Source organism: Populus alba, chromosome 17 (genome assembly GCF_005239225.2).
Source record: "Populus alba chromosome 17, ASM523922v2, whole genome shotgun sequence".
Taxonomy (NCBI): Eukaryota; Viridiplantae; Streptophyta; class Magnoliopsida; order Malpighiales; family Salicaceae; genus Populus; species Populus alba.
The window spans coordinates 4,151,330-4,163,627 of record NC_133300.1 but is presented as its reverse complement, the minus strand read 5'-3'; the positions used below and the strand labels follow the sequence as shown (position 1 = coordinate 4,163,627).

The window sequence follows — 12,298 nt, the reverse complement described above, 5'->3', positions numbered from 1 at the left end:
TTAAAAAATCTTGCCGAATAACTTGAAGTCTTGAACCTTCAAGGTGTCCTTCTTAGCAATTATTAGCTCCGATCCGACGAGATAGGACCCAAGCATCAATTTTAAAATAATACTGTTTTTGAGTAAAAATTTATATAAAAAAATTCTTTAAAATGAACTCAATAAATCTCACGAAGTCTCACCAAATCAATCAAATAACGTATGAATAACTCGAATTTAGTTAAATTAATGTTCAAACCTGAACTAAATTTGGCTAATAGGATACCAGTACGAGTCTGGAGAGAGAGGGAGAGGAGAGGGAGAGGGAGAGAGAGAGCCTCAGCAGCTAGAAGAAATCAAATCATTGAAAGAAAGAAGGAAAAGAAAAAATCCGATGGCATCATGTTGAGAGAGGGGGACAAAACCCATTTACATTTCCTGAATTGACTACAAACAAAGTCAACCCAACCCAATCCTCCAAACACCAGACAGCTTTGATCTTGCACTTCCTCCTTGATATTTACAGGCAGAATAGCCAATCCTAGAGGTTGATTCTGTACGGATGGATGCCACTTTGAGAGGAAAACAGGGCTCCACTCACCTACACAACACAAAAACGAAATCCTCATCAGGTGCTCAAAGACGCCCATCACTGCCATTTCTCACTTCCAGTCACAGGCACAGGGACAGGCACATAGGCCACAGACATGGAAATATGCTCCTCCTTTATATGCTTAGCATTTGTTTCCTACTTAATTATATGACAACAGCTCATTTAACAAACAGGAAAAGTATCAAATTCTTCTGGGATAGGAGGCTATCAGCCAGATCTCACCCCAAATTTATGTCAATTCTTTACTCTGCTCGAGCAGAAAATGACACCACACCACATCAAGGAGCTTCAAGTGCCACTGCTAGAAGGCACCTCCAGCAATTGCCATCACTGCCATAATTGCGGGTCCGGATAGTTTTGATCGATATGAATTGACCAACGTCGTCTGCCTCGCTTTGATGAGACAGAAGATTTAGCATGTCTGGTACTTTTTATAGTTGCGAGTAGAGAAATATAAATTTTAAAAAACCTATAAAATTAAAGCTTTTTCTTGATCAAGATTTCAAGAAACTATAATGGTCAAATGGAGCCTTAGTCGAGATACACGAAAATCGATATGCGAACAGCAAAACCAACTGAAAATAACTAGGAACGAGCATGTTGGTATTTGCTGGGAGCTGAAATTGGATTCTCATTACTACCATTCTACCATGATATGATTGTTCAAAATATACAGGTTAGAACTATAGCCAAAGCCTGTTTGCTAAAACAAATCATTAATAGAAAGTGGAATATTGACCTCTAATTGCACTCGATTCTGAGAATTTGCTAAAACAGAACGCTAGACCGATGATTGACAATGTTCGTTGTTATCGTTACAATATCTGAAGTGCCCTGATTGCCTTTCGGAATAAACACAAAGCGGTAACAGTCCTCAAAAGCTGTTTGCAGCCAAATATATTAAGGTTTTGCCTCTCCTTACATTCCTCTCTCACACGCACGAGAGATAAAGGAAGAACTGGATACTTGGAAATACCCAGTGAACTAGAATGACTGCTAGCTAATTGGGTTGAGCGCAGGAAGATTTCCAATGACAGCTGATGAAATTGAGTCCTGGTAAAGCACGTCCAAAAACCAAGAAGGATTTTAGCAGCTCCCAGGCTGTTGCATTTATGTTCCTGTCCAAGAGCCAAGGGATGGTCTTGATTCTTGAAATAATGGGGATCTAATAAAATCTATAACAATCTCAATTAAAGATGAACACGGATCAATACAGACATTTCTTGCAAAATCTGTCGCTTATCCCTTTTTGATTGTCCATGCGAGGTTCTAAAGTTTGCTCTGCACTGTTCTGAGTTCATTTCATAAGCTAAAGCAGAATCGAATAATTAACAAGCTCTACCTAACTGTTTTTCTTTACATTAGAAAACCCTAAACTAATTAGTTTATGTTAGACTGAATCTGGAATCAAAAACAAGAAAAGTGTAGTGAAAAGAAAAGGGCTGATTCATCTTTAGCTAAGCTTTGTATCAAATGTATATACTTTAGAGGACAAAGGATCTCCAGTCACCGACAATAATTCAGTTTTGTCTCTTCGCATATTTGGGGAGGGAAACTTTTCAAATACTAATAACTCTAATTTTGTCATGCGAAACCAGTAGAAACAAATTTCCAAGTAACAGCCCTATAAATTAATTTAAGTGGGACAGATCCAACATTTGCAGACCTAACAAAATCGACCTAATATGAATTCCCATCGTGATTAATTCATTTATCTATCACAAACTCAGTAGTGTTGTTTAATGTTCGGAATTGACTCGAATAGTAGTAGTAAGATTACCAATACAGAATATCTAACCGAATCGGAACATAGCTGTGGAGCGTGAGTTTTCATTTTTGATGCCTGCTGTGACACTTATTCAAAGACCTTACATTTACCTAGGTAGTTTATGCAGTTCCTTATCCTTGAAACCATACAAGTTTCTACAGCACGAACATGAACTAAGTTCCTCCTCGTGTAGCATTTTGTAGTAAATGGTTCATTTGAATGGATGCACTAGGTTCTAATTCTGTCAATGTCTGATGTAGAGGACAATACGGTTCTTCCAACTCAGTTTGCATGGGCAAACAGTTGAAAAATAAGTGTAAATGTCTATTTAAAGGTGAAAATGAGCTCCAATATATCAACTCTCATCATTTTTTATATCTATAAAAACTTCTAGGGCATACGTTATTGAGTGTATTGATTTCAAGGGCCTTTTAACAAAATTAAGACTCATTTTAGGAAACATCCTTGGTAGACCATATTTCAGGAAATTCAATAGCAGATGTCTTAAATATTTATGTAAAACCAACTCTTACAAAGTACAATTACATCTCATGGTTGCAATTAAGCAAATCCAACCTAAATTTTGGTAACATATATGAAAAGTCCATGAAAAAGAAAGAGCTACACGGTCACAGAGAAATATAAGCTTAGATAATAGAAATGCAAACAAAAAGGGGGGGCATATGACCATAAAATATAAGCATATAAAAAGAAACATGCATTTAAACAACGAAAGCATAGCCATCTGTTCAGGCATTCAACATTAAGCATCAACAAACAAACAAATACATCTAATCAGCAAGAGAAAAAACTTGATAGCAGTAAAGATGAATGATGATGCACAACATAATATAATACCATAATTGGTCATGCAATGCAAAGAAAGAAAGATTATACGACAGGTTTGATAGAAATAAAAATGACATGCATGTCAACATTGAATGCATCAGGATTCAATGACTAACAGAATTTAAAGCATCAAAAGCATGAAGGTATGTTACAGTGCGCAAAAACTGCAGAGCACCAAAAGAGCAGAGTTGATTGTCATGTTCCATGGGCTAAAAGGCGCAACCTAAGCAAAAAGGCCATCCAAAGAAATAGAATGCTTGGACTCAACCTCTTTAAACAGCTGCCCATTCAGTTAATCTCATAATAAAAAATATTGTTCCTAATTTCATTATCAGTGCCACTGATTGCGAAGTGAACATTATAACCCTCTACCAATATCACCCTCATTTTGCCGCATTATCATTTCCAAGGCATGGTTCAAAATAGAATAACCAATCTGCTGTCATCATTGCTGCTAAGTTACAAGCAAACCTTCTGTCCATAAACTGCAGACATGACCCACAAATGACTAGGAGATAAAAACATCCCTTCCACCTCAAATCCCCATGCATTACAGCATGCAGTTGATTTTATATGGCTTTCCAAGTCCTATTTCTAAGCTTAAAATTCAGTCCCATAAAATTTAACCTTAAATCTATTAAGTGCCTGATTTAATGCTGCATCAAGCACTAACAGATTGCCTTTAAGAAAAAATGATGCTTGCTCTTCAAACTATGATACATTTAGAAGATCGTAATGGAATGTGATTGCCCTGTAGTGGAGAGAGGAATATGTTCCTCTCTATTAAATTGCATTCATTATTTGGTACCAAACATTACCTTGAAGACAAGAATAAATTCCCTTTTTTTTTTCCTTTGGCTGTTACAATCATTTTACAACGCTCACTAGAGTTGAGAGGCAATTTTCTGATTAGAATATAAAAATGAAATGAAACATGTCTACAAATCCCCAAAACTTAAAAAAGCAACTTCTACCAATAGAAAACCAGTTTCAAGGTTATTTTAATCATTGAAAACAAGCTGAAAGCCATAGAAAATCAGCTTCAATGTTAATTTAAGCAAATAAAACAAGCTGAAAGCCAATATCCCAGAAGAGATGATGATTGAATTACCCAATAAAAAACAATTACAGGCACAGACCAAAACCAACCGATTCGACCTAAAACATACCACTGTTCCTTGAAAATAACAGTCTTGAAAGAAACACTGTTGAAGCATAGTCAGCTCTCCAGGTGCCAAACTGCAGCATATGATGCCAGCAATCATCTTCAGAAGACTATCTTCCATATCAGATCCCTTCTATCATTATTACCAAAAATAACTCCAAAAAACTAGTTCTAACTTGATCTAAAATCGTCCATTTCTTCCTGAATGAAATCCCTTGTATCATCAATATCAAATAGAACTCCAATAATTAAGTCCCAACCCAATCTAAAGTAAGTCATCTCTTCCTGGGCACCTTACAGCAACTCAAGCTCTTCCAAACAGCCATGAAAATTCTATTTCTCAACATCTAATGTTACCATCTTAAATGTAATGTACAAGACTACAAGTATGTCGATGAAATTACTCATGTGCACATCGATGTTTTCTATATCAGAGCAGACCCTCTATCAAATAACAATCATAGCAGATCTTGCATTCAAATGCTAATCTATCTAAAAAGGTTTTCAATAGATATGGGCAAATAAATTAAGGGAAAAAAAATACATGAAACAACACAGTGTTCACTTTACTAGATGCTGTACTATACCTGCGAGTTAAGATCATAGACAAATAACAAACACATTAAATCACTTGAACATTCAAACCACACTTACAGCCGCAATATCACTTTATTCTAAAAGGACTTAACAATTGAGTTAATAAAAAAGTCATAGCAGGAATAATTACCTTGATGAGAGCAAACTCATTGCTGATTTCCAGATCCGTGTGCAGCTGGGTTGGTAGCAGTCTTCTGCTGCTGCTGCTGCTGTATCTGGAGCAGGAGGTTGGCTGCAAACTGCAGAGTTGACTGATAGCGCTGATTCTTGTCAGCCTCGACCTCTGAGGTGCCCTGCCCAGATCCAGAAAGAGCAGGTTGGAATTGCTGCACTTGATTGGGGAGCTCCCAGTTCCCTCTGTCTGCAGATGGTGGGATCCCAGATTGGGTCTGAGAATAATTCGTTCCCTGAACCTGAAAACAAGGTATCAGTATGATTAGGTTTCTGAATAATTGAAGGGGGCTACATGGCTCCGGAACATCTGTTCCATGGAACACCCCATGGCCCTTCTGAGTAGCATGAGGGACTTTGAGCAGATTTTTCTGGCTGACCTGTGGAGACAAAGCAAATTGTCCACTTTGAGAAGGCATAGAAAAATTAGTCAATGGTCTGGATGAAGTTACACTCTGATGCGATAGGCTGGCAGTAGAATCTTGGACCTGACTGTTGCTAGGGACCACAGTTGCTGAATGGCTATATGTGTTGGGGACAGATGGGTAAGGCTGGAACTGAGACTGAACCTGAACCTGAGAATTGAACTGGTTCCCCATTTGTAAATGACTTGCATTTCCAGAAACTTGATTATCATGCTTCCATCCCTGAGAGGAAATTCCTCTGTCAGGTGCAACTGAAGAAAATTGTGGCCTGACAATAGAAGAGCCCAATGCTGGTTGATTACTTTCTGAACTAGATGACTGCTTATTGGTGGGCAATAAAGTTGCAAGAGTAGCAATAAGCTCAGGTGTCAAAACTCCCGTGGTGGATGGTCCTGCACTAAGATTTGGCGCATATTCTTGGGGAACTGGTGGCACTGCAATGGACTCTGTTGTTGAAGGATAAAATGATTTTGGAGGAAGCTTTGAATCCTCATGCAAAAACCTGTTATGATGGATTGGCATTACTCGCTCCTCCCCCTGACGAAGCTGATTGTAGTCAGCTTCTGGTGGTGGAATCTGATTGTCTGCATACTGAGAAAAATGGATGGGCTGAGGCAATTGTTCCTGAATTGATGTGTTGCTAGGGACCTGCTGTGGCAACTTGAGAACTACACCATACAAGCGTTCAGGTCCTGCAACTTTCAACACATTCTTTAAGAAATCGGATGGGGGCACAAGAAATAGAGTGGTCCCATCATCAAACTTTGCTACACCAGCCCGATTCTTCAAACCCAAATAACGCAGAAATTCTGTATAGGAAGCAAAATCTTCTTCACTATCCGGCAAGAAGAAGACAATGTCAAACCCAATTGCCTCAGCATAGTGTTTAGCCAGCATATCCAGCCCTGTTCTTGCTGAGCAATTTATGACATGAGGTCTGCAAAGTAGGAAGATCACATGTTAGGATGTGAAAAGGAGGTTATTGCTGAAGTGCTTGATGGAAAATGTGAAATGCTAGTGAGAACGGAGCCATTATTGAGTGACATCATCCATTGAAAGCTAAGTTTGAAGCCAGAGGAGAAGAATTGGAATTTATCAGGAAGGAGTTGGTCAAGTATGTTGCATGTCCAAGAGTTAGCTAAAGAATATTTATGAGGCATTATGAGCAACTTTATGCAAATAATTAAGGTGAGGAGATTTTGTAAATTTCAAGGAAATTTGGCAAGCCAACCCAGCCATGTGTCTCAGCTTCTACAACGAGCAGAAACAAATAATCCTGTAGGGTGAAACTATTCCACGTAAGAACGCATGTGCTATAGGCAAACAAAATTACATACAGGCTACAACATTTAAATGGTTGCGATGTGCAAAATGCACAGACAAAAAAGTGCTAAGAGCAAATTTCATACTCACATCTCTGATTCTATCCCTTTCCCTACTGGGACACAACGAGCATGGCATACAGGCGTTCCACCCTTGGCCACAATCCCACGCCATATGAAATCATTATCAAAATGACCCTTAAACCTACCACCAACTGGACTAAGACTACTATTCCCCTGGAGACTTGGATATGCACCTCTAGGACCCAGCCCATATGATTTGTCCAACCCCAGATCACGATCATCCATCTTTCTAGCTGGAAAAGAATCATCATCAATAGATGGAGCAGCATCAATCCTTGATCGCTTGGCCTCCCTAGGAAACTGGCTGGGATCAAGCACATCCCAACCACTAGAAACCGACCTCATGGATGGCCTAATACCAGAACCAGGAGAAGGAAGGATCCCAGATGCAGGATCTCGAGTGCTATGTGATGGAGCTAAATCGTTAAACTCTCCACCTTGAAGTAAAGTGTCAAAAACACCTTGAGGACCAAAAGGCCGTACTGGCAGGTTAGGTCTATGAATGCCACTAGGTGGAAATGGACCACCAAAATTTCCTGGCCCCCCAGGTTGATCAAACATGACATCCATGGGTGTGAAAGGATGTTCATTAAACATCTCTGGCCGTGGACCTTTAACTCCAGGATAAAAACTAGAGTATTCTTTCCCAGGTGCCAGCCCACTACTTGAGAACATAATTGTGATACGAGGATCATTGAAAAGCCGCCCTTGCAGGCCTTCTTTAGCACGCCGGGCTTCATCAACACTCCTAAATTCCACAAATGAATAATGCCTTGAAGGAAAGCTTTTGATTCTCTCAATCTCACCAAAAAGAATCATGGCATTATGTAGCATTTGTTCATCAATCCGCACAGAAGGAGGATAGCCTACCCACAAAATATTACTGGGTTGACCGTCCTTCCGTCCTCCCAAAGACTGAGGTAGCTGCAACATGAAAAATGAAAATTCAAAATATAATCCATATGGACAGACTACTATCAAACAAAATTTGGCTCAACTAAGTCAATTTAAACATTACTAGCCAACTAAAAATCTTTTCAAATATCATTACGTGAAGCCCAAGTTTCTCCCAAAAAATCATTGAACAGGTCTAGGCTTAATTGTTTTAGTTTGCAGTATAAGTTTCTTAAGGTTGTGAAATGAGTAAAAGGGTATGCAAACAGCAGACATATAATAACTTAACATGCATGATTAAGGAAATGAGAAATGAGAGATTTTGCAGTTGTATTAGAGTTAATTCATGATTTATCACCTGAGGTCGTCTAACTCCATAATGTGTTGCTGAAAACTGATCCTCTCTTGAATCAAGAAAGTCGGGTAACTGTTCCTGGAGACGGTAAAGAAAATGTCAGCTATGTTTATACAAATGAATAAAAGGGAAAAATAGAAAAATACTAAAGCATGTTGAATCCATTTGAAAAAAAGCAATCAGGTGTATGAAATAAAGTGATGGGTGTCATAGGAGGGCAAGCACATTTAATATGTTGCTGGAATCAGTTTAAACACAAATCATTGCTCTAGCTGGCATCCAAATACAAGATTAACTCATAACAAAAGTCGGAGAAATTTGTTGTCAAGAAAATGTTGAAATATTTGGTGGGGTTCATTCAGAATTTTCAACAAACTCTAGTTTGTTTATATAATGGAAGCTCTATCAGTGAAGATTGCCCTCAGCACAATCACATGTATATACACGTCCAAAATATATCAACTTACTCTTCTTGTGGATTGTGATCGAAGAAAATCCACACGAATCTGATCACCACCAATTTTCTTTCCATTCATGTTTTTCATCGCTTCAAAAGCATCTTCCAGTTTCAAATACTCAACATATGCAATCTTTCGATCTCTAAGAAACTTAAAATCCTCAATTTTACCAAACTTAAGAAACTCTTCTTCCAGCCGTTCCTCAGAAACTGATGAGCTTATTCCACCCACCCACAGATACTTGCTAGGTTTGGCCTGGAAAAGAGAGGGAGGGTTAAGAATAGAAAAAGAAGAAGCTCAAGTGACACATGTTCTCGTGGGAAAAAAGATGCCGGTATTACTACTTTCTGAATAGTTAAAACGTAGAAAATGCATCAATAACAACTAAGAAGAAGAGAAAAATATCGATACATCATGAATTCTACAGATCTATAAAAGGGCAACCTTAGCATTGAACAACTTGTTTACAACACTTACAATTTCAATATTTTCTAGTACTATCACAAAAATAACTTCATACTGACCAACTAGTCAGATTTCCATTATAAGAGTACTACAGAAAACAGTCAGATTCTAGAAAACTTGCCACCGTATAATGACTGAGTTAAAACATTAGCATAATAAAAAAATCACTACTAATATCAACAAGGATAGTCCTTTGGTAAGAAAAGGTAATGTTATCTTTCTTTCTACAAGTTTTTCAGGTTGATAGCCATGAAACATACTAAGGCTTTCAGACAAAGTAACTCCATTTTCTTTCCTTTTTCCTAGCCATAATGAATGAAGACTGTGATCTTTAAAAGACGATCTACCATACATGCTTCAACATTATGAATCGCTTAGTAATTGTCTTTGAACTTCCTCCAATATGAAGTCATATTGAATAGTTCGCTTTTGGAAGTTTTATCACCCATAAACCAAATTTCTAATTGGAATATTTTGAAGGCTTAGATGGTATAGTATCCATCATGCAAAGCAATTGATTATACAATTTAGCTAATAATCCTAAACTATTCACGAGGTCAAATTGTATACCTTGTCAAATTCCAGAGACAAACCATATCCGATCTTTACTTTCTTTGCTTGTTAGGACTTATCTTCTTACTCGTACAGTTAAAACTCTTGCATGTACCCAGGTGACAACATTTCAGAGTAAACTTGATATTTAGGTTAAGGATCTAAACGGGGCTTTCCCCAGGCATCCAACATTCAGCAGCCTGCGATTTTGGTTATCCATCTTTCCTGAATTGGCAGAAATGATGACTAGTCGCTCCCACCCCCCCACCCACCAGCCGACACACGATTATGACCTGAAGGGCGTATGTAAAGTGCTAATATTACTTTATGCACGTCTTGGAATGGCAAATTCACGTTTGGAAGTTTGCTAAGTTTCCAGGAAATTGTCCCTTTTCTTTCACCTTCCTCTTGATCATTTTAGTATACTCAATAATCGTGGTAAAGCTCTATCATCTAACTAGCAACGCAAAATATTTATCATGTGAAGAAAGGAAAAACCGCAGAACCTATTGGTCAAAAGATTCATAATTGATCCTATTAGGAAGCTTGTGCGCAGAAATATATTTGACAAATAATTGGCTATCTCATAGTAATTTCACGAAATCCATTGAATTGACTGACTGACTATTGGATTTAGATTGGCAGCCATTGACACTACCGTCAATCATGAAGTGACATTCATTGACGAATCCAATGGTTAGGAAAGAGAATTGGGCAACAGAGAATTCATTTTCCTTCTCTATTTCTTGGTTACGGAGAAATATAATGGGAAGTTGATGATTGCTGGAATGGGATACGAATTTTTTCCAGCAAGAAGACGAGGGAGTACAACTCCGTGGATATGAAATTATTGTTTGAATGCATCGGAAATCGGCTGCGAGTACAGCTTGATATGCCTAATAATGAAGTACGAGATGATCTTCCATTGGAATATCAATGTAGAAATTGAAAATCTAACCCCAGAATGGTTTGAGAAAATGATTTGAAGGTCTTTTAAAATATATATATGTTTTATTCCTTTTAACTCCTTTGTCAAATGTTATTGCCCAATTAAAAAAATAAAAAGTTTTTTAAATTTCAAATTAACCAAAATTTCCTCTCCAAATCACTTAAAAAACCCAATCTTAATTGAGCGTTTCGATTTCAATTTTGATAAAAAAAAAAAAAAAAGGCTCGCACGTTGAATCAAAACGCCCAAATTCGCAAATCCTCTCTATTTATATTATAATTTTAAAAGGATTAATTTTTTTACGGTCGGGGAAGGAAAAGGGGGTTTTTTTGTGGTTAATTCTGTTATCATCATCACCACACAGACGCAAATAAATAATATTACACAACAAATCAATCATCAAATTCAACCCAAAATCCACAAACCCATCATCAGTAAAACCCAAAATCAAATCAAAATTATGAAAAATGATAATAGTGATAAGATGAAAAGAACAACAAACCGGTCTAGCAAACTCGATTTTAATCTGATTTCCACGAAGAGAGCTCCCTTGCAAGGCATCTTTAGCTTGTTTAGCATCTTCAACATGTTTAAAGTACACAAACGCATAACTTCTTGCTGAATACGTCGTTACACTATCAAGCGCACCGAATTGCGCAAACAACTCCATTAGATCTGAATCTGCTACTTCTCTCGATATATTCCCTACCCATAGATTGTTCGATTCTTTGACTTCCGCTGAATTCTGTTGGTCTGTCTCTGATTTTAGCGTTCCTGCCTTGTTTGATTTCATTGGCGGCGGCGCCATTAGAGAGTTTGTTAGAAAATTAGGGTTTTGGCGATTTTGAATAAAATTAATTTGGGAAATTTTTTTAAAGAAGAGAAGCTGATGACGACGAGTGGCTCTTATTTATAGGAGGCGTGAGGTTGGGAAACGGTTTGTCGTTTTGGGGTTTGTTGTTGGGTTAAATTGTGAATAATTTCGAGAGTTTTTTTTTTTTAAGGGTAATAAGATGTGTTTTTTTTATTTTTTATTTTAAATTATTTTTAAAAGTATATTTATTTTTTAAAAAAATGTTAAATTAATATTTTTTAATAATTTTTTTATGATTTTAATTTGATGATGTTAAAAATAAAAAATATTTTTATATATATTTAAGTGAGAAATACTTTTAAAAAACACTTGTATCACAATGCTAAACATGCTAATTAATTTATCATTTGAGTTGAAACTTTAAGATTATATTTTAGTAAAAAAAAAAAACAGAGTTACTTAATGTTATTCTTAAGAATAAAAAGTTAAGAAAAATAATTTTTAAAATGTGAGTTATTGGACAATTTAAAAGAATAAAAAATGATGAGTCTTTTTATTTTTTTTTTCTTTTTATTTAGGTATTCTCACATCCTTTTTAAAAGATAAGACTAGTTTCATTTGAGGTTCATAGTTGTCCCTCCTAATAAGTATGCTTTTTGGATATTGAACTTATATTCTTATTTTTATAAGAATTATGAGTGTCTTAGCTGTTAAACCAATATTTTATTGGTTAAGTCAACTTGTATGTATTTTTAAAGATTTTTTTCATATTTATAATTTGTATTTTTATTTTATAATTATTTTGGTAAAAATAGGATTGGTGAACAACAATGTCAAA

General features: G+C 36.7%; 1 protein-coding gene across 6 annotated transcripts; it reads right to left on the bottom strand.

Moving 5' to 3' along the window:
• Positions 1-186: 186 nt before the first annotated feature.
• Positions 187-11,526, bottom strand: LOC118038575 (flowering time control protein FPA). Of its 6 annotated transcripts, none has more exons than XM_035044971.2 (7): positions 11,149-11,526; positions 8,690-8,935; positions 8,226-8,300; positions 6,981-7,897; positions 5,523-6,504; positions 5,102-5,384; positions 187-580 (listed from the first exon to the last, which is right to left on the bottom strand). In XM_035044971.2, exons 1-6 carry the CDS (start codon positions 11,452-11,454, stop codon positions 5,118-5,120), a joined length of 2,793 nt encoding a protein of 930 aa, XP_034900862.1. In that variant the 5' UTR covers positions 11,455-11,526; the 3' UTR covers positions 187-580; positions 5,102-5,117. The 6 variants fall into 6 exon arrangements, with proteins under 6 accessions (XP_034900862.1, XP_073261732.1, XP_034900866.1 ...); XM_035044975.2 differs by lacking the exon at positions 187-580 and adding an exon at positions 646-985; XM_035044972.2 differs by lacking the exon at positions 187-580 and adding an exon at positions 1,199-1,710.
• Between the last annotated feature and the right edge of the window lie 772 nt (positions 11,527-12,298).